This window comes from Solanum stenotomum, chromosome 3 (assembly GCF_019186545.1).
Source record: "Solanum stenotomum isolate F172 chromosome 3, ASM1918654v1, whole genome shotgun sequence".
Classification (NCBI taxonomy): domain Eukaryota; kingdom Viridiplantae; phylum Streptophyta; class Magnoliopsida; order Solanales; family Solanaceae; genus Solanum; species Solanum stenotomum.
Window position 1 is genome coordinate 4,512,169 of NC_064284.1, and position 22,741 is coordinate 4,534,909.

The 22,741-nt window shown below is 33.5% G+C and overlaps 4 protein-coding genes across 6 annotated transcripts; all 4 read left to right on the top strand.

The window, feature by feature from the left end:
* The first annotated feature begins 3,045 nt into the window (after window positions 1-3,045).
* On the top strand, window positions 3,046-6,462 carry LOC125859418 (serine carboxypeptidase-like 45). Its single transcript, XM_049539166.1, has 10 exons — window positions 3,046-3,410; window positions 3,508-3,609; window positions 3,716-3,811; window positions 4,263-4,355; window positions 4,454-4,533; window positions 4,679-4,960; window positions 5,049-5,173; window positions 5,599-5,691; window positions 5,801-5,918; window positions 6,097-6,462. The coding sequence occupies exons 1-10, from the start codon at window positions 3,182-3,184 to the stop codon at window positions 6,244-6,246; spliced, it is 1,368 nt and encodes a 455-aa protein (XP_049395123.1). The 5' UTR covers window positions 3,046-3,181; the 3' UTR covers window positions 6,247-6,462.
* An 898-nt stretch (window positions 6,463-7,360) lies between these two features.
* On the top strand, window positions 7,361-8,371 carry LOC125857809 (ATP-dependent Clp protease ATP-binding subunit ClpA homolog CD4A, chloroplastic-like). The gene is made up of 3 exons (XM_049537456.1): window positions 7,361-7,466; window positions 7,609-8,136; window positions 8,223-8,371. Exons 2-3 carry the CDS (start codon window positions 7,620-7,622, stop codon window positions 8,369-8,371), a joined length of 666 nt encoding a protein of 221 aa, XP_049393413.1. The 5' UTR covers window positions 7,361-7,466; window positions 7,609-7,619.
* Window positions 8,372-12,897: 4,526 nt separating this feature from the next.
* LOC125857810 (ATP-dependent Clp protease ATP-binding subunit ClpA homolog CD4A, chloroplastic-like) lies at window positions 12,898-14,200 on the top strand. The gene is made up of 4 exons (XM_049537458.1): window positions 12,898-12,948; window positions 13,101-13,685; window positions 13,752-13,870; window positions 14,078-14,200. The coding sequence occupies exons 2-4, from the start codon at window positions 13,115-13,117 to the stop codon at window positions 14,198-14,200; spliced, it is 813 nt and encodes a 270-aa protein (XP_049393415.1). The 5' UTR covers window positions 12,898-12,948; window positions 13,101-13,114.
* A 1,187-nt stretch (window positions 14,201-15,387) lies between these two features.
* On the top strand, window positions 15,388-22,364 carry LOC125859413 (dual specificity protein phosphatase PHS1). Of its 3 annotated transcripts, XM_049539158.1 has the most exons (10): window positions 15,388-15,639; window positions 15,721-15,854; window positions 16,903-17,107; window positions 17,505-17,681; window positions 17,775-17,935; window positions 18,678-19,764; window positions 20,466-20,612; window positions 20,704-20,931; window positions 21,598-21,755; window positions 21,996-22,364. In XM_049539158.1, exons 1-10 carry the CDS (start codon window positions 15,553-15,555, stop codon window positions 22,360-22,362), a joined length of 2,751 nt encoding a protein of 916 aa, XP_049395115.1. In that variant the 5' UTR covers window positions 15,388-15,552; the 3' UTR covers window positions 22,363-22,364. The 3 variants fall into 3 exon arrangements, with proteins under 3 accessions (XP_049395115.1, XP_049395117.1, XP_049395116.1); XM_049539160.1 differs by lacking the exon at window positions 15,388-15,639 and having other exon boundaries at window positions 16,887-17,107; XM_049539159.1 differs by lacking the exon at window positions 15,388-15,639 and having other exon boundaries at window positions 16,908-17,107.
* The last annotated feature ends 377 nt before the right edge of the window (window positions 22,365-22,741 follow it).

A 22,741-nucleotide genomic window follows, 5' to 3' on the forward strand; every position in this document is an offset into this window, starting at 1 on the left:
ATTAAATCTTTAAAATATGTAAATTTTCTTAATAAGAGGTAAATGAAATTAGTGGATCCCCTTTTTAATTTCTTTATTTTTTTTTTCTTTTCATTTTGTTGTCTTCCTCAATACACATCTTTCTCCATTGAAACATCTCCTCCTCCATCTTCATCTCCACCTCTATCCACTATTTTCATTTCACTAGTCTTTTACTAATCCGTAAAATTCAATACCAATGTCATTTTATTGACGTCAATTTCACTTTGTATTATTTGTGTCGATTTGGTAAATGTAAACTTTCTTAAATTTTGAATGATCCATTTTGATTTCTAGATCCATTCAAACATTTCTCATAAAAATTATATTTTTTTGGACTAACTTTCTTATGCAATCTTCATTTCTTATTTGAGTTGTCAAAAAAATATTGTCTTTCAAAAAAATCCATTCTCCAAGTGGGTAAATTCGTTGGGAGGGTTCAAAGAAGATAATGCGATATTAGTGAATTTTCTTCTTTAAAGTGACTTAAAAATTGTTGAATAGTGAAGAAGAAGAAAAGAAAGTATGGAAGGTTGGAATAACGGTGAACAACAAGGAAGAAGAAACAGAGGTGTGGAGTATGCATTTATAAATTAATCAATTGATATAATTAATTTTCAAAAGTGTTTAAGAAAAAATAGTAAATAAGTAAAAAAGAAATAAAAATTAATGACATGGTGCCTACGTGGTTATGATGTGACGCTTATGTGGCTATGATGTGGCGGATGAGAGTGGTGTTATAGTTTCAGGGTGGAAAAAAATCACTTCAAAGATGTTAAGGGGGTATTTAAATGCCCGTGTAGTTTAAGTATTAAAGTAAGTTATTTGACCAAGTTTAGAATTTATTTTATGTATTTTCCTAAAAAATTATATTGTATATATAGATACCATAGACTATTTTATACATAAAATAATTGAATCTTCTCAACTCGAAACATCAAATGCAATGCAACGGTAAATTTCTGGCTTGGCTTGTCACTAAACAAAGATTGGACCATGAAGGGGACTTAAATCTAGTGACAAAGGCACATAAATCGAAAGATAGCTGAATAACTTTCATTAAAAACTTATATTGTGTATATAAAATATTTAGACGAAAAATTTCTAACTTTGCCAATGCGATAAAGAGCGGAACCTTAGATGTCTATCTGTCTCTGCTTTTGGGTAGTTATGCAAGTGGGGAAAAGGGAATGATTTAAGCAAGTGCAACTTTTGGAAAGGTTCTTTCTGTGTTGTAGGGGACTGGGGGTAGGGTGCGGGGGACCCTGTCTTAGAAGTAGAAGGTATAATGGGTTCTTGTAAATGGTGTGTGAAAAGTGAATTGACAAATCATGATACTTCATTTTTTATTATTATATGACCTCTTTTTTCTTGTGGTGGCCAAAAACTATATATTATAATAATCCATTCAACCTAATACATACATAAAGAAAATGTCTACAAGATTGATGTATTTGATTTGGAGTATATATATGTCATTATCAAATTTTATACATTCATTGAACAAGACTAATTTTAGTGGACTACATCTCATTTTCCCTTTGTTTTATCTCCCGTCTCTATTTATGTGATTTACTTTTCTTTTTAGTCAGTCTAAAAAGAATAACACATTTCTATATTAAGTAATAATTTAACTGTAAAATGTTTATTTTATCCTTAATGAAATGATTTACAACCACACAAATTTCTATCATTTATTTTGGACCACAAATTTTAAAAGTCTTCCTTTCTTTCTTAAATTCCGTGCCAAATCAAACTATCTCGCATAAAACGGGACGGAGGGAGTAATATTTATCAAGTGCAAAAAAAAAAAAAGTAAATTCATTTCAGTTGAGTTACGTCTGTATAAGTTTCATATTTAAACTACGTTCTGTTTTCATTACCCTTCTTAACTAATATGACTTCAAGGGTTAAGACTTGCCGATTTAATATTTATTGATGCGCGTGTATTTCACGCTCGTAAAATTTACTAAAGCTTTATAAGTTCTTGCAAGAAAAGAAACTGTGATCCTGTCATGCTCTTTACTTGAAGATGAAGCAAAAAAATAATTATTCTGTTTCCTTAGACACCATAATTTATGTTCATTTTTCATACATTTAGTGAGACATAGAAAAGTATTCTTTTAAAGCTACTTTCAAGAAAGAAACATGCCTTTCCAGTGTTTTAGCTACCTGCCCAAAAAGATGACCTACTATGTGCTGGTTTTTAACTTTGTACTTATTATCTTGCCCCTTGGGAACCTAAAACTTATACTCTCTCCCTCCCAATTTACGCGTCGTATTTTTTTTTAATCTGTCTCAAAAAGAATATCTTTTCTCTAGCTTTAGTAATTTTTTTCAATTTTAACATTTTACTTGACATGTTTAAGATCATACTATTTAAAAGACTATACTTTACGTGTCAATCAATTTGATATGGAGGACGTATATTGAGTAATGTCAACATCCTACCTATGGCAAGGCCTGGATCGGAGTCATAATCGAACATGACACTTGCTTGATTGACTTACTTAAGAAATAAAGTTATGCATTTTCTATCAGTTGTAACTTTTAGCATGATGGTAAGTGTTTGATTATAACAAAGTACTACTTTCATCATTTGTTTAATTATGAAAGCTTCTCATAAAAGATAAAATGAGAAGTTACTCTAATACAGAAAGGTCTCACCTTTCTCAGAATGGACAAAAAATATAGTACCTTGTAAAATGAAAGAGAAGGAATAAAGAAGAATTTTGAGTGCTGACACAAGCCCCATGGTAGGCAAAGTGGAGGCCACCACCTAATTAAAAAGAATTTCCCCTGGTCATTTTTTGGTCGCTATCTCATCAAATATATTACCATACCTACAGTAACTACAGACAAGAAATGATAAATTTTTTTTATTATGATATTAATAATAAGTTGGTTTAGGCATGCTATGTGTTAACAAAAATGTCAAAAGTTTAGAATTTTAAGTTTATAAATCCTCAATTTTAAATGTGTAATACACTGAATTTTTAAATATAAATATAAAATTTGGATTAAAGTTACTGAATTCTGTCAAAATCGTACCTAGGCACCAGCTACACTAAATATATATATATATGTATAACTCTTTCTCTTTTAGTAATAACTTGACTTTCAGTCTCTTCATTTCCTTGCGAATTTGCAGATTTCAAAACCAATGGCTATATCTGTTTTTCTCTTTCTTCTTTATGTTTGCGTAGGAATTGTGTCTGCATTGCCTCATCCAGACAAGATCATTAAACTGCCTGGACAACCTCAAGTGGGGTTTCAACAATTTTCAGGATATGTTACTGTTGATAAAAAGAAGCAAAGATCTCTTTTTTACTACTTTGTTGAAGCTGAAACAGATCCAGCTTCAAAGCCTTTAGTTTTGTGGTTGAATGGAGGTATATAATTTCAAGACATTCTTGTTTCTGGGATTGGGTGTTCTTTTTGTTGATAAAGTTTCAATCTTTTTTGAGTATTTGCAATTTTTATATGCAGGACCTGGATGTTCTTCACTTGGGGTTGGTGCATTTTCTGAAAATGGACCATTTAGACCAAGAGGAGAAGGTCTTGTTAAAAATGAACACAGTTGGAACAAAGGTGATATAACATTTTTCCAAGAATATTTTCCCATTTTTTTTCTTTTGGTAACTGTATAGTTCTGAGAAGTAGAAAAAATGATTGTGTTTTCTTGAAATATTTGCAGAGGCAAACATGTTGTATTTGGAAAGCCCAATTGGAGTTGGCTTCTCTTATTCATCTGATACTTCTGCCTATGAGACAGTAAATGATGAAGTAACAGGTATTTTTGCCACTCCCAAGCTATGTTGCTCAGACTCTTTATAAACGGCTATGAATGCGTGTTGGATCCTCCAAAAGTAGTGCAGTTTTTGAGGAACTGACATGGGCGTGGCATCAGTTTTGGAGAGTCCGAGCAACATAGCTGTCAACTATTAATTCAACATGCATTCCAACTATTGGTTCATTTTCTAAAACGCTTGTTCCTTTTCATCTTTTCTTTTTTGACTTTTATGATGAGCATGTGATTGCTGATCTTCAGCAGTATAATAGTAACTTACAACTTAGTGGAAAGGAAAAGCAAGTCCTCTTTATTGTTAATGTGGATTCTGGAAAACTTTCTGATTTTTTTTATCCTTGTTTATTTGTCCTAATTGAACTTAGCCTTTTTGAATTTTAAAATTTCTTGCTTTATGCTTTGCATTCTAAAGCTGTTATCTTTTTGTATTCTTAAGCCAGGGACAATGTTGTTTTCTTACTACGCTGGTTCCATAAATTTCCACAGTACAGTAAAAGCAATTTGTTTCTAACTGGTGAAAGTTATGCAGGTAGGATTATTCCTTATATGTGTCATAGATGGAAAATTATTTGGTAATTTTATGTCTTTTGTTCTTTGTTAATCACATTTTGGCTTGTTTAATTACAGGACATTATGTACCTCAACTAGCTAAGCTCATGATGGCATTTAACAAGAAGCAACAGCTGTTCAATCTAAAAGGAATTGCAGTAAGTTTATTCTAAAGTTTCTAAATAAGTTGCAGATCACATGTACTTCTTTGTTGCTTATATGCATTTGTTTGCTGTTACATGTTATTGAGATATTTAGACGAAAAGTTCTGTTTAATCCCTCCTTTTTTTTGTTTCGTTGCAGCTAGGTAATCCGGTTCTGGAATTTGCTACTGATTTTAATTCGAGGGCAGAGTACTTCTGGTCTCATGGTCTAATATCAGATCCTACATACAGAATGTTTAGTTCTGCTTGTAATTATTCTCGATATGTTAGCGAGTACTACAGAGACACTGTATCGCCAATCTGTTCGAGAGTCATGAGTTTAGTGAGTAGAGAAACCAGTAAGTTTGTGGACAAGTATGATGTTACCCTTGATGTTTGTATTTCCTCTGTGCTCTCCCAATCCAAGATTATAAGTCCTCAAGTAAGTGTACTTTCTCCCTTTATTTGTCAAGCTTCTCTTGTGTTCTTATCCGTTTAAATTGACTGTCTTAAGTGATACTAATTACCAGGAAAATGCCGAGAAGTTAGATGTCTGTGTGGAAGATGAAGTTGTCAATTACTTGAACCGAAAAGATGTGAGAAGGGCTCTTCATGCTGAGCTTGTTGGAGTACGCAGATGGTCTGTTTGCAGCAGGTAAGCCTTCTTGCTTTGCTAAAACGATCAACAGCCGAATAGCATAGTGACAAAAGAAAAAGTATTCACACAATCAGGTCATAAGTTAATCTGTAACTAAATTGCTACCATATGAGTGGATATAACTTAAATCCGTAGCATAAAATGCAGTGTATCATTCCACTGGCTTCAACTTTGCAGGCATATTAATAATCACCAAATTCTAGTCCTATGTTGCTCGGACACCCCAAAAATGCTACTGCACCTGTGTTGGATCCTCCAAAAAAGATACTACATATGGAGGATCCAACGTGCACCTGGCAATATTTTAAAAAAGTTCAAACAACATAGCTAGTCTTGAGTTTTTTATTGACCATTGCCTCTGGTACAATAATTTGCCAGTTTACAACTCCCTAAATAACAGATACTTCTCATTGCTTCCACAGCATTTTGGACTATCAACTGCTTGACATAGAGATACCAACCATCTCCATAATAGGAATGCTTGTCAAAGAAAGAATTCCAGTCTTAATATACAGGTACAAATGCAGCCACATCTAATGTCCCTTCATGCACTTAATTCCTCATGTGAGCTTGACAATTCGTTTGACGTCTAACACCAATGCTCTTAAAACTCTTTACAAACAGTGGGGATCAAGATTCTGTCGTTCCACTGATTGGAAGCCGAGCAACTGTTCAACAACTAGCAAAGCAGATGCAGCTGAACACAACTGTCCCCTATAGAGTTTGGTTTGCAGGACAACAGGTAATATATATGGATAAATTTAAACTTATACATCCACTAACAGTGCAATTTAAAATTCATTAGAAGGTTGCAATTACATTGTTAATGTATTGAAGTTAAACAATCTTATTTCATCGCGTCCAGTTTGCTGTGTTTCAGGCAAAAGTTCATTTCATTTTTCGTTTTTTTGCTGTGTTAGGTTGGTGGATGGACACATGTTTATGATAATATCCTCTCCTTTGCGACGATCAGAGGGGCTTCTCATGAGGCTCCTTTCTCACAGCCAGAGAGATCACTTGTGTTGTTCAAGTCATTTCTTGAAGGCAAGCCACTCCCTGAAGTTTTCTGATCAGACAGCATAATGTAAATAGCTCTGTCACCATTAAATGTCAAAGGATCTTTCTTTCTTTTGTTTTTGGCTTTTGTTCTTCATTTTTTGTTTATTCCAAAGATGAAATCCAAGAAGAAGATTAGAAGTATCAAGTGTTAGTTAAGAGCCTAATTTGTGTTTAGATACCTGTTTACATGAACTTGATCAACAAATAATTCAATAACTATTTGTTCACTAGTTTATTTTTGACAGACTTTACTAGTGAAGTCTAAATGAGTTGAGGGACTATTTAATACTATGCAGGCTTATCAAACAACACTTTCTAGCTTTCTTTAGGATGTCCCAATCTATTCATTACAATATTACCTTCATAAAACATGTATAGGTGGTGTAAAAAAATGTTTATTAGCCCGTCTAAGCCATGGTAGGCCGAGTTATTAGGTATCTATACTAGTGTAATATAGTCGGGATGTGCAGAAGTTGGTTCTAACATCAATGGGCGTCATATTGTGTGTGTTTTTTTTTTAAAAAATAATGAAAAGCATGGGTGACGTGAACAATAAACAAGGGCTTGAATCTTTAACTATAAACAAAAACAAAAGTTATTGCCACTGCAAATATAAGCACCCTAGGATCTACTTATTCCAAGTTTTCACAATCAATTTCAATCAAATCAGGAAAAATTTCCAAAAAAAGAAGAAAAAATAAATCTTCCAAGAGTCTTGTAAAGAAATTTATATAAAATAATATATTACATTTCCAAATATGTGTATTAGTTTGACGATAAATAAAGTTCTAAAAAAAGCAAATAAAATTCAACTAAATATGTGTATAATTTATTTATACTATATTAAAAGCATAAAACTTCTTAATAATATTGTTTAGAACTTTAAAATCAATTAAATATTATATACTCTCTTTCCCTTTTTAGTCAATTCTAAAAGAAATGTCACATCTTTATATTTAATAAAAATTTAATTTAAAAAATGTTCTTTTACCTTCTTTTATTTCTGGTGCATGTCAAATTAACTCGAATCCTAATTGACTTGAAATAAAAATAAAATCCCTTCAAGTATACTTAATGATCAATTATAATAAAGAAAACCCTTATTTATAGGGAAAAAAAAACTAACTCGATACCAAGTAAAATTCCTATATATATATAGAACATAGCTCTCACACGGCTTCTCTGAATAACACAGATTGGTATTAGGGTTCTTTTCAAGATTTGGCTTTGGGTATGTGTTGAATTAAGTGTTTCTGCATTATTGTAGATTGAAATTTTAGAACTAATTTTGTTCATATGAGTTGTTCTGATCTGTTATTGTGATGTTTTTACTTAATGATTTTGTTGATCTTTTCTGATTTGCTATCATGTAGGTACATGAATCATGGCTAAAGCTTTAGTTCAGTCAATAAGCATTCCATCTTCAGTTGCCGGTGGTGAAAGGGATGGACAATTCAATGGATCCTGGAAAAATCAAACAAGTGTTAGAATGAACAGTTTTGTAGGACTGCGAGGGGGCAATGCATTACTTGTAAAATCTGGAGAAACTCTCCATTCAAAAGTGGTTGTGAAACGGCAACAAGGGTGTCGAATTGTCTCAGAAGCAAAGTATGAGATCACCACTACGAAAGTAGTAAAAGTTCTTATGCTTGCACAAGAAGAGTGTAGACGACTAGGTCACAATTTAATTGGAACAGAACAAATTCTGTTGGGTCTTATTGGTGAGGAAACTGGTACTGCTGCTAAGGTTCTTAAATCCATGGGAATTAATTTGAAAGATGCTCGTATCGAAGTAGAGAAGATTATTGGCAAGGGTAGTGGATCCGTTGCAGTGAGAATTCCTTATAGTTGTCGTGCAAAGCGTGTTCTCGAACTCTCGAGAGAGGAAGCCCACCAACTAGGTAGCCCTGTTTAACCATTTCAGCCCCTATTGTTGTTGTTGTTGATGGTCTAATTATTCTGAAAATCATTTCACTGTGTGATACAGGGCGTAATTGCATTGACACAGAACACTTGTTACTTGGATTGTTGCGCGGTGGTGAAAGTGTGGCTACCCGTGTTCTTCAAAACTTGGGTGCTGACCCCAATAACATTTACCTAAAGGCAAGTAATTTTACTTTTCTCAAACTGGTTTGAAATGCTTTTCTTCGTCTAATTGGAAACAGTCTTTCTACCTACCTACCACGAGTAGGGGTACCCATATCTGTTTCTTGAGCTTGACTTCCTTGTAATCAGTTTCTCTTTTTTTGTTGAAAAATAAATGAACAGGTCTTTCGGATGCGTGGTTGGCAAGAGTAATGTAGCTGTTGGTGATAGTGTTGGAAGTGGAACTTCTTGCCCAAGTATCTTTTTTTTTTATATGGAAGAAGATAATTAGAAATATTTTAGTGTTAATTTTGATGTAGGGCTTAATTTCTGTTTTAGCTGTTTACATGAAGAAATTCAATAACTATTTATTCATTAGTTTGCATTTGACATGCTTTAATGAGTTGAGGGTCAGCCTTTACACTACCTGATACTATAACATTCAAAAAGTTTTAGGGCCATTTGGCCATTTCATATGATATCATTATATCATGTTGAAGTTTTGTTTGGACGTGGAAATTTTATGTGGTATATTTTGTCATAAACATAAGATTCTCATAAGTTGCAAAACTATTAAAATAGCCTCAATTGTTTATTCAATCTTACTAAATAGTTGTTCAAATAGCCGTTTACATGAACTTCATCAACAAATTCAATAATTATTTGTTCACTAGTTTACATTTGACAAACGTTATTAGCCTATCTAAGCCATGGAAGGTTGAGTTATCATATAGCTATACTGGTGAAAAATAGTTGTGATGCGCATAAGTTGGCCCTAACACCACAATTATGATGGGCGTCATATTGTGTGCACTATACGTGAACAATATACAAGGGCTTGAATCTTAAACTAAAAACAAAACAAAAGTTATTGTCACTCCAAATATAAGCACCACAGGATCTACTTGGTCCAAGTTTTCACTTTCACAATCTTTTTCAATTAAATCAGGAAAATTTGCCAAAAAAGAAGAAAAACAAATCATCCAAGAGTCATTTTCGATGAGATCTCGAAATTCAAGCTCTAAATTATTAATTTACTAGTAAAATTACCTGTGTTTCACGTGAGAATTTAATATCATGGAATTTATAAGATAATACTCAAAACCTATCCGTAATTAAAACTAAAACAATATATTATCTTACATATAAGATTACGTAGAAATAAACATTAATAATGTAAAGAAAAATGAAAATTATTAGTACATCTTATCATTTATCCTTTGTAACATAAGCATAAATTAATGACTTTAAAAATACATACCAGGATCTGTAACATAAGCAATGGTGTCAATGAGCCATTCAACAGGAGAAAAGTACACAAATATTTAATTGTGAAGAAGAAGAGGTTCAGAATTTTTTTTGTATTAAAATGAGAGGAAATCCCTCTATTTATAGACAACAAATGGTTGTGTGAATAAATGTTTATTGTGCCTTATCGGAAAGGTTACAACTATTTGGAAAAATTACAACATTTCGAAAAGGTAATAACCTTTCATAAAAGTCACAACATTTCATAAAAGTTGCAACTCTTCATCAAAGTCACAACTTTTCATAAATTTCATAACTTTTCATGAAAGGAGAAGACTAGTTTTGTAAATAAATAAATTAAAAGGGAATTCTGGTTTGTGGTGGCGCCACGTAGGCGGCCCTAAGGTTCTCTTATATATATTATTTTTGGTAAATAGATAGTATCTTAAGTGAGCCTTAGACATCACTTGCAAAAATCAAATAATTAAATAAAATAATCTTTTACATTTCCCCAAATAATTAGTCATTAATCTCTCAGACGAAAGATTCATGAATGCAAGAGAAGAAAATCTTGGCATAGTTTAGGGAAACCTATCCTACACCAAGCTTCTATTCACATACTATCCAAAATACTGTATTTCACTAAAAGATGCAGAATTTAATGATGCATTAAGTTTACATTTTCAAATAAAAAGAAAAGATCTTTTTAAACCAGGTAATCATATAATGAATATCTATTACCAAGCATTATATTCAGTTACAAATTCCAACTATGGAAAAATANAGTCGCAACTTTTCATAAAAGTCGCAACTCTTCATCAAAGTCACAACGTTTCATAAATTTCATAACTTTTCATTAAAGGAGAAGACTAATTTTGTGAATAAATAAATTAAAAGGGAATTCTGGTTTGTGGTGGTGCCATGTAGGCGGCCCTAAGGTTCTCTTTTATATATATATATATATATATATATATATATATTATTTTTGGTAAATAGATAGTATCTTAAGTGAGCCTTAGACATCACTTGCAAAAATCAAATAATTAAATAAAATAATCTTTTACATTTCCCCAATAATGTGTATTAGTCATTAATCTCTCAGACGAAAGATTCATGAATGCAAGAGAAGGAAATCTTGGCATAGTTGAGGGAAACCTATCCTACACCAAGCTTCTATTCACATACTATCCAAAATACTGTATTTCACTAAAAGATGCAGAATTTAATGATGCATTAAGTTTACATTTTCAAATAAAAAGAAAAGATCTTTTTAAACCAGGTAATCATATAATGAATATCTATTACCAAGCATTATATTCAGTTACAAATTCCAACTATGGAAAAATATACAAAAATAAAGGAATGATCGAAATTGATCAAGAATATTCAGAAATAACAAGAATTGTTTGAAGGCAGCAATTCAAAATGCTCAAATTCCAGAAGAATATGAAATTCAATTTAGAAAAACTCAAGAAATAGGGAGTTCTAGTAATAATAATCCTAGAATTTCAATAGATTATGAAAGAAATTCCATCAGAAAATATATATCTAATAAATATACAAGAATTCTGGAAAACCCTAATATTACTAGAATAATGGGAAGAATATATAATGGAACAGAGTGAAAATCTCAAGAAATACTAATCCAAACAGGAGCAACAATATATATATATATATATATATATATATTATATTTTTGGTAAATAGATAGTATCTTAAGTGAGCCTTAGACATCACTTGCAAAAATCAAATAAATAAATAAAATAATCTTTTACATTTCCCCAATAATGTGTATTAGTTTGACGATAAATAAAGTTTTAAAAAAGCAAATAAAACATTAAATATGTGTATTATATATATTAAAAATATGAAATTCCTTAATAATATTGCTTAGAACTTTAAAATTAATTAAATGTTATATACTCTCTGTATCCCATTTTATACTATTTATTTTCCTTTTTAATCGATTTTAAAAATTTAAAGCGTATTTCTTTCTTTCTTTCTCATGTTAAGTCAAACTAATTCATTAAACTGAATCCTAGTTGACCTAAGATAAAAATAGAGGGCAAACTACATAAATTTCATTAGTTTGGGTTCTAATTACTAAGATTTCCAATATTTTCAAATATTACTTCATCTACCATATTTTGTGCTTAGGATACACGAGTCTGAATCTGTGTGATACAAGTATCTGTCAAATTTTAAAATCGAGATACATATTTTATTTGTTTAAATTAATTAGTTGTAACTTATTTCCTTAATTAGATGAGTAGTTGAGATACAAGTATCTACCATATTTCGTGCTTAGGATACATGAGTCTGAATCCGTGAATTATAAGTATCTGCCAAATTTTAAAATCGAGATACATATTTTATTTGTTTAAATTAATTAATTGCAACTAATTTCCTTAATTAGAGGAGTAATTGAGATACATGTATCATTACTCACGAGTTACATGTATCCATTGATTTTGAAAGTCAAGATACATCATTTATCACTTTGAATTAAAAGGGTGTAACTTATTTCCTTAATTAAAGGATTAATTGATGAATAATTATCAACTCAAACGGATTTACAGAATCTTGTGTATCAACTCTCACAAGTTTTTCTAAAATAACAAAATCATAAACCATAGTAATTCTATAATTATAAACTCCATCTTCTTCATCAATTCTTTATTTGTATCTTAAAGTTTCGGCTTAAATGTTGGCAGAACAATCTAATTTGTAAATGTTTATAAATTCAAACTTTACAACAATATAAATTCTATCTCAAATACATAAACATGATGTAAATCAAGATACATGAGAATAATGAAAAAAAAAAGTAGAAATTTTGTTGAATTTGAGGTATGTTATAGATGGTGGTGTCGAGGTCCACTTTATTGCATTGAGGAATTAGTTGATTAGAGCTTACCTCTGATATTCAATGGAGAGAATATCTGCAATGCGACACAACTTTTTTTATGGAACAAGAAGCTTTGAAAACAATCTGATTTCACCATCCGAAGCATTATACCTCGGTCTAATTCGAAGTTAAATTTAATGAGAAATAAGGAGTTTAAATTTTAATGAAAAAATAATTTAAATTGTACCATTAATTAAAATATTTAAAAATACATGGTATAAATATTAAAAGTGGTATTATGTATAATTTTCTTAAATTAGAGATAAAATAAGTATATATGTAGTAAAGTATGTCTTATTAAGTAGTTTTTCCAAAAAATAAAATTCCTTTAATTATATGCAATAATCAATTATAATAAAGAAAACCCTTATTTATAGGAAAAAAACTAAATTGGTACGCAAGTAAAATTCCTATATATACATGGTGAATAACACAGATTGGTATTAGGGTTCTTTTCAAGATTTGGTTTTGAGTTCGGTGTTTCTGCATTTTTTTACTTGGACCGTTTATTTCTTGTGTTGAAATTCAACCATTACATCTGTAAAGATTCAAACTTTAGAACTAATTTTCTTCATTTGAGTTGTTCTGACCTGTTATTTTGATGTTTGTTAATGATGTTTTCAGGTTGCAGGTCCATCATGGCTAGAGCTTTAGTTCAGTCAATAAACATTCCATCTTCAGTTGCTGTTGCTGGTGAAAGGGATGGACAATTCAATGGATCCCGGAAAAATCAAACAAGTGTTAGAATGATATGTGATGTAAAATTTCCTTCCTTAAAGCTGAAGAGTTTTGTAGGACTGCGAGGGTGCAATGTATTAGATGCAAAATCTGGAGAAACTCTCCATTCAAAAGTGGCAGCTGCAACTTTTGTCAATCAGCCACGAGGGTGTCGAATTGTCCCAAAAGCAATGTCTGATGAGCAGCGCAACACCAAGAAAGCAGTAAAAGTCATTATGCTTGCACAAGAAGAGGCCAGACGACTAGGTCACAATTTAATTGGGACAGAACAAATTCTGTTGGGTCTTATTGGTGAGGGAACTGGTACTGCTGCTAAGGTTCTTAAATCCATGGGAATTAATTTGAGAGATGCTCGTATTGAAGTAGAGAAGATTACTGGCAAGGGTAGTGGATTCGTTGCAGTGGAAATCCCTTTTACTCGTCATGCAAAGCGTGTTCTTGAACTCTCTCGAGAGGAAGCCCGCCAGCTAGGTATACCCCTGTCTGACCATTTCAGCCTTTTGTTGTGGATGGTCTAATCATTTCGCTGTGATTCAGGGCATAATTATGTTGACTCAGAACACTTGCTACTTGGATTGTTGCGCGGTGGTAAAGGTGTGGCTGCTTGTGTTCTTGAAAACTTGGGTGCTGACCCCCCCAATAACATTTACAAACAGGCAAGTAATTTTACTTTCTCAAACTGGTTTGAAATGCTTTTCATTGTCTAATCGGAAACAGTCTTTCTACCTACCTCCACGAGTAGTGGAGGGTTAAGGTTTACGTACGTACATCTTACCATCTCCATATCTGCTGTTGTTATTGTTTACTTGAGCTTGACTTCATTGTAATCAGTTTCTCTTTTTTGTTGAAAAGTAACTGAACAGGTCTTACGGATGGTTGGCAAGAGTAATGTGGCTGTTGGTGCTAGTGTTGGAGGTGGAACTCCAGGCCCAAATATCTTTTTTCTGATATTGAAGAAGATAATTAGAGTGTTAATCTTGATGTAGGACCTAATTTGTGTTTAGGTAGCTGTTTACATGAACTTGATCAACAAATTCAATAACTATTTATTTGTTCATCAGTTTGCATTTGACATACTTTAGTAGTGAAGTCTAAATGAGTTGAGGGACCGCCCGCCTTTACACTACCTAATACTATGCAGCCTTATCATACGATGGTTTCTAGCTTTCTTCATTACTTAAGTATCTTTAGTTTAATCATGATATGATATGAATAATGAAGTTGAAGTTTTCTTTGGATATATAATATGAAATTTTTGTGTTTTATATTTTTTCATAAACATAAGAATGTTGTAAAACTATTAAAATAGCCACAATTGTTTATTTAATAAATGTTTCATCTAACTTTAATTGATATTAATTCAATAAAAAAATTGAACATAAATTGTAATGTACTAGTATTTAATATAATTATCTCACATAGTACAAACAATTTCCTCATTGAGCCATTTGTTGGTCAAAAAAGTATCACTCCCTCGTGAGGTTGTATTTAAAAAAATTTAACACTTGTGGATCAATTTTTGTATTAAAAAAATCTCAAACTATGATATGAAATTCTCAAATCATCTGATTCTATCTCACAATTTCATATCATGACGAACACCTACTGTCTTTCTTTAACTCTACGCTAAATCGAACATGATTTCTCAAAATAGGCAAATCTTAAAATTTTAATCAAATATGTTTAGTTAAAATTGGCAAGAGTGAAAAGAAATACATGCATGAACCTTACCTATGTGATGGTTTAGCTCCGGTTACTCGACCCTTTCGCCGAAAAATTATATATACACACAAATTTTGACATCATTAAGCAATATTTCTAGATTCGCCGTGGACTGCATTCAAAAATCGTAAATTAACATAAAGCAGTCGAGTGTGAGTGTGTCATCAGCACTGTCGACTAAAAAAAGGAAGCGACTCACCTGAGTTTCGATCTAAAATCTCCATGAAAAGCGCTCTCTGCTAAACAGCTTTGATTGATCTTGAACCCCACTTACCGTATTCTCTCAAATTCTCAACGACCCAGAAAAAGCGGCAAAATTTACTTTACTTTTTTCAAAGAAAAGTAAGGCAATGACCAATGAGAATCAAGAAGCCATGTACTCCTTTCAGGCACGCTCTCTTTCCTTCACATTATTACCTTTTATATTCAAATCAACAACACCCATGTACCCTTTTTCACTAAAAAATCCTACCATATAGATATAGGCATCGCACTTTAATCATTATGAGCTTTTAGTTTTACTGTAGTTGCAGTATGTGTGTGTATTGAATTATATAGATCTGGGTTCTGTCGATTTGTATTGCTTATAGCGATCTTATATAAGTGGGAAGAAGTTATGTATTTGCAGAGAGAAGAGGAGAAAGATTTCGATCTGGGATCGGACGAGCCTGAGGCCCCGTTGCCCCTCACTGTCACTTCTCGGGTCAGTTTCATTGTTAATTGCTTTTTTGAAGTTTGGGGGATTGGATAATTGAAGGGTGGATGGAACATTGTTGTTTTGCAGGTGCTGTATATGTTGGGGGATATCACGGCAGGGCCGGCGTATCGGTTCGCCCAATGGCTTGAGCTGGTCCGTAAACGTAGCAGCAAGTACCGCTCTTCCGGATTCCCTAGACGAGCTGATAGCATGCCATTAAGGTTAGTGGTAGCAAATGATCATTTAGATTGATGCTTACTCACGTTATTGATCCAAGAAACAGACATTGATGCTTTACCCAAGCTAATAGTCCAACTATTGTGTATTGGGCACACACATTCCCTACAGTCCCCTGTGAAAGAAAAAGCATTAAATGAGATTTGAGAGTAGTGATTTTGATTCTTTTAGCCTGATTTGAGTTGTCTTCCTTGAAATTCGTTGTTATATTGTACTCGAGTATATGCAGCCTAGAGCTATAACTAATTATAGACATCTGTGGTGAAAGTTATTATTACATCAGTTTCATTCTATATGGTGGTGTTTAACTTGACATGAAGTTTAAGAAAAAAAGAACGTCTTTTCATACATAATGCAAAGGTGTAGAACACTCCCAAATCAAAGTACCCATAGTATCGTGTTATCAACAGATGCAACTTCAATTCCGCAAGAGGATATTGTAAGGACTAAATTAGAATGTTAAAGAACTTTCAAATATAAAAATGTGTCGTTCTTTTAAATCGTCCAAAAAGGAAAAAGTGCCTAATGAAATGGAGGAAGTTGTAAGTTGGCATATTCATGTTCTGTTTCTATACATAGGACTTGGAGCATGTGAAAAGATCTCCTATCTGTCTTTCATCTTCTTCTTCACAAGGAAATCAAGTGAAAAATACGTACCTACATTTGGTAGAAGTCTTTTCTCCTGTGGTAGCTGCTAAGCTTCTTCAAGTTGAGGGGTGAAGTTTCTTTTTGCATGAGAGTCTAGAACAATGTCGACACTTCTTAAAAAAGTGGAAGAATGGGAACTGTGTTTTTCCTTTAAATATTGAGATTAAATGAGTGACACATGTTATAACACACCTTTGTTTCATGAAAAACTTTCAGATGAGAGCAAAGTCTTAGCTGTTGTTGTGGACCCTATTCTTAAAAGTATGGGAATTTTTATTCTTCTTTCTGTCTATTGTGCAAATAATTGCTTGGACTAGTTGACCTTTATAAACGAATAAGTACAAACTACAACCATAATGTAGCTCCAGTATAATTCTTGTTCAGTGCAGAAGAGTTGAGTCTTGATCAGGTTGATCCTCTACCATCTGAGCCAACAACAGAAGTAAGTTTATGGGAGAGACTTGGAAAAGCTGCGGTTTCGGACATTGAATCAAGCACCTTTTCGTGGAACATGCTGTCTTCTCTTCACCACACGGAGCACAATAGTAGTACTGAACAGTCCGAGGATGAAACTAATAAAGCATTAGAGGTATTTCAGTTTTGACATTATGTTTCGTCGGTACCTGATTGCCTGAATAAGATGTAGAATTGACTGAAACAAGTATAGTATGGCCAAAATAAAAAGTTGTAGCATTATCCTTAATCATCTAATTCTTTTTTCTTTAAGTTTCTTAAACTTTTCTTTTACCAAGGAACTTCTTGATTTTGATAATCTGATGCATCATTTTCAACTGAACATACTTTCTGGTATGAGAGGGAATTAAAGAAAGTAATGAACTTGTGGTGTAAAATCAACTTTTTATATTTATTATTAACAAGAACCGAGTGGCAAAGGGAAAGTCAACTACACATTATGTCCACAGTTTGAGCATTTTACATTATTGTTGTGTTCTTAATAATTATTTGCTCATGTCAACTGAACACAGGTGACTGTAAATTCTGGAGGTGTTGTATTTTTTGCGCTATTTAACGAACTTGAAAATGATGATGCTTCTCCAAAAGAAGCTGCAGCTGTTATAAAGATATCCTCTTCAAGGATGGCAACACAATCAGAACGTCTTGGCTATGAATTTGCGAAGTGGCTAGGTGTCCAAACTCCACAAGTCGTTCCTTCTCACTTTCATTGTTATTGTTTATATGTTTAATTAGCTAGATTTTGTAGGTTATATCATTAACTATGTATCCAAATATTGCAGTCCAGGGTTATTCATAACTGTAGTCCAGAGTGGTTACAGATCAAGGAAGCTGCAGAAAAAGCAAAAGATGCAGCTATTTCAGAAGGTGACGAGATTGTGGAAATGACGTGTTCAGAACTTCTGGAAGCTCTTGAGCTAAGCCGGTGCCTTTTGCTAATGAAGTGCGTATGCAACTTGATCTTTTTGTGGAGCATTAGAGCACATTTACATTAATTACCCAGTTTCTTAACATCCCTTTGCTGGTGGATTAGTGCCTGAGAAGGATGGTAATTTAGATGAACACAATTTGAAAATTATGAGAATATAATCAAGAGGCTGTTACTTACTATGGGAAGCGAATTTATTTGATAGATAATTTTTGCTCTTTTTAGGTTGTAAATCTTATCAAATTAGGCTTCGCTTAGAAAGCCTAAGCCAAAACTGAGGAGCTGTTGCTGGATTTGACAATCTTTTCTCTCAGCTGATGCCTTCTTGTGGAATGAGAAGCAACTCTTTGCTTCATTCTTGTATTTGTATGTATGGTCTACCAATGCAGACTAACACATAATCATGATTTGATGCATATGTATATATGTTTTTTACTGTTTAGCTTGAATATATTACTAAATCAATAATTTGGAATATTTAATTTAATGATTATGAAAACAACTTAAACGAAATAGTTAAAGATGAAGGAGGCAAAGATAGGAAAGTGGAGTGGAAGACCAAGTTAGATGATCTACAGTTTGGGGCTTTGCACAATTTTACGGTGCACTAGGACAGGGACCACTTTGGGAAGTACTTGTGTTACATTTCCCCTTTTACTGTCACAAAAGATACAGTTAGTTCTGGTCTAAGGCAATGTTATATGATGCTAAAATTATATTTTGATACTTTTATTGCTTTTATGACCTGCTATTTCAGTTACATCCATGGGTCCCCTCTATTGGAGAGCTCAAATGCATTTGATTCACGAGAAGCAGGAGAAAGGACTGCAGCTGCCCTAGGTAGGGTTTTAATGTTGGATCTTGTCATAAGAAATGAAGATCGACTTCCATGTCGCCATCTGAGATGGCGCGGAAATCCTGCAAACTTATTATTGGCTGATAAAGTGAATTCTGTGAACTTGGATGCATTAGCGGCAGCCTTTGATTCTGCAATTGATAGATATAGGCCAAGAGTGATTCGGGCACTTCAGAAAGAAAGAAGAGCTAATTCTGTAGATAGCAGAATAAGCACTCCTAACCCAGGATTAATATCACAGAGTTCTGACCTATCTGACATTACAGAATCTCCAAAATCCTGCAATCTGAGTGTAAGTCAAACTTCAAATGAGACAACATGTCCGTATTTTCACGTTGTAGCAATAGACTCTGGGGTTCCTCGAAGACCACCTGCAGGAAAGCGTGCAAGTGATCAAGAAAATTATCCTAAGCTGGTTGAGCTCCTTATTAACAGTCCTGAGTATGCTTCAAAATTATTATACGAGATTACAGGAGGAAAATTAGGATCTTCTCTAGAGGCTTCTGATGCAATGAACAACAATCAGGCAGCTGATTTGGCTTCAATAGGGCATGAATTTCGGATTGGATTTAGAGCAGCTCTGCGTGACTTGCAGGGATTTCATATATTCCTTCTCACCCTTCATCAGAAACTAGATAGCGTCTTTCGAGTATTTCTTGGTGTTATCAACAGAGCTTCTGCTGGCGATCTTGAGAAAGAAGACATGGTAATTCCTGAGTCGCCATCACAATCTGCTGGTTTTGTTGGACAGTGTCCTTCAACACCAAGCAAAGAACGGGCGCCAAGTGAGACCTATTTAGATTCGAACGAATCTGAGTGTCAGAGAACAGCCCCTAGACCTTCATCTTCTGGATACAGAGATAGTTTGGATTCTATGGTTTCTCCTAATTCACGTGATAGCCAAGGGAAGTGCCATAAGAGCAGTGGTGAACCACTTCGTAGTCTCCGCTTGACATCAAAACTCCGTGACTTTCACAAATTTGCTAAGGTTTGTGATGTACATTGAAAATCTCTCTTGACAAAACACTAAAGACGACTTTACTCCAACAAGAAAGTGAAAAGAGTTGATAAGCTTATTATGTGGTTTTCCAAATTTAGACAAGAAATTCTCTTTCCCGGTATTAATTATGTAATGGTTAATAATATTCCTTTGGGTACTAAAATGTAAAGAGGATGTGTGGCAAGTTTCCTATCAACAGAGAAAAAGGACGGTGTTTGTGCTAGAGTACTAGTATTTAAGTATTTATTATACTTATTGTCTTATTAGTTTAATGAAACTTGTTTGGTGCCAGATAATGTGTGGCAAGTTTCCTATTAACGGAGGACAAGGACGGTATTTGTGCTAAGTTTGGTGATTCACAAAAGAGTAGTTTGATTGGCTTCTCTTGATAATTACTTGATTTTCTGCGACTAACATTTTATTACTACAGTTGCTTTCCATAAACATTATGATGTGCATTTGCATATGAAATATGCTGGGTATCATTACATTTTCCTGGCTATGACTTAAGAGTTTTATTTATATCTTGGCACAAAATTCTTTCATATCCTTGTTAATGTTCCTTTCCTGTCTGTCATTGGTTGTGGCATGACTTTATATACTGTTCTGGAGATTTTCTTCTATTAAAAGAAAACCCTAAGTCAAGAAGCTCCTTCTCCCAATTACAATCATTTGACTCTCTTTTTCAGGTAGATGCAGAATTAAATAAAGAATTGGAGCAATGGACTGAGATGCTTAAAAGTGATGCAATTAAAATGTGCCAGGAAAACAATTTTAATACAGGTTTCTTTGAAGGAAGTGATAGTAATTATGTGGTCGATGCTTATGAGCTGAAGGTGCCAATCTTCTACTCAGCATGTCTCTTAAGACACTTGACACCCGAGTTTGACTATGTTGTAATCCTTTTCTAAATTCTGCAACCTATAGGTCAGGCTTGAGCACATTCTGGAAAGGATATCATTGATTTTTGATGCAGCAAGTACAGAAAAACCATCTGCAATCTCGAGCAGTCTGTTTATTGGTGGGGCACTTGCTGCTAGATCTGTATACACACTGCAGCATTTAGGAATCACACATATCTTATGTCTGTGTGCAAATGAAACTGGGCAGTCAGATTCCCAGTTTCCTGATTTGTTTGAATATAAAAACTTTTCTGTAAGTGCTCAAATTTCTACAAGCCTCCTTGCTTTTGTTGGATTTATATTTTTCATGCTGGCTAAAATCTGGCTTTAAATTGTATGTTTTGTGTTTCATACATCCTGACAAATTCAAATCTCTGTCTCAAGCAATGAAGGTGCTAAAATTCTCTTAATATTTTTGAGTCTTCATCTTGTGGCTACTGAGCTGAACCTGTTTTTCTTCCATACTATAAAATAATTATCCTAAAAACTTTTGTCTTTGATGCTGGAGGAAGTAGTTCTTGTTTCTTACTGGTGTTTTTATATTAGCAACTGAAGTACTCCCTCCGTTTCGGCCCCTACACCAAAAATAGATGTTTAATTTTACTTGTCCGATTTAGAAAATTCAAGAGTGTTTTATTATATTTTCCTTTCTTCCCTTAGTATGAGTAATAGCTAAATTTACAGTTTTCAAGTATCATTAAAAAGGTTAGTTTAGTAAAATACACCCCTACTAAAAGCTTTCTTAAGGGGTGTGTCAAGTCAACATGGGCCAAGTAATCTGAAACCGAGGGAGTAATCTGTTTGTGGCCTTTTATTTTCTCAGAAATTCTTTACTGCAATTTGATGCTGTCCGACTCTTATGTTTGTTATATAGTAGCAGAAGGTTGCATGTCTGTTAATACTTTTTTTGTATGGGCAGATATGTGATGATGAAGATTCTAATATCAGTGGTCTCTTTGAAGAAGCACATAATTTTATCGACCATGTTGAAGAGAAGGGTGGGAAGGTTCTGGTTCATTGCTTTGAAGGGAGAAGCAGAAGTGCTACAGTAGTTCTCGCTTATTTAATGCTCAGGAAGTAAGTGCTGAAAAATTTCATGAATCGTTTATGAATTAACTTATGTTTTATAAAGGACAAAAATGTTTCTTCTGAGTGACCGTCTCTCAAGGCTTGGTATTATTGTGCATAGAAAGTTCTGTTGCCATTTTCAGAAGCAGTTAGATGAGTTGCCTATTAGAACTGGGCATATAGATTAGTAATGTCATTTGTCGGGGAATAATGCAAGAAATTTCATAATGGAAAGTTTATATGGTGCAGGAAGTTAACTTTGTTGAAGGCATGGAATACATTGAGAAGAGTTCATCGCCGAGCCCAACCTAATGATGGCTTTGCAAAGATTCTTTTGGACCTAGATCGCAAGTTGCATGGTAAGGTTTCTATGGAATGGCAACAACGGAAGCCAATCATGAAGGTTTGCCCCATCTGTGGAAAGAACGCTGGCTTGAGCAGCAGTTCGCTTAAGCTTCATTTACAGAAAGCACACAAGAAACTATCATCTGGAAGTGTTGACAGTGCTATGAACATGGAAATACAAAAGGCATTAGATGCACTCAAAATTAGTCGAGGTGGAAGTGTCAGCCCTACTCAGAGACAATCTTCCATGATTGAAGAATTCGAATCCTGAGGTTGATAGTCTGCTGCTGGCCTGACCAACATGATGAAGCTCAAAATCTTTCCCATGATTATCTACTTCCAATATCAAGCAAACAAGGTAAAACATGTACAAGTGGTGTAAAAGAATGTTTATTAGCCATGGCAGGTCGAGTTATTAGATACCTATACTGGTGAAAAGTAGTTGTGATGTGCATAAGTTAGCCCTAACACCACAATTATGATGGGCGTCATATTGTGTTTTGTCTTTGAGGTTGACACATTTGTTAGTTTTGGTCTTTAACAATGTAGAAGGATGGATTGTTTTTTGCTTCCCGTTACGTAAATCAAATGAAGATGTATTTTTCCAGTAAGAAATGTTTATTTTATACGTAATTAGTACTTAATTTCTA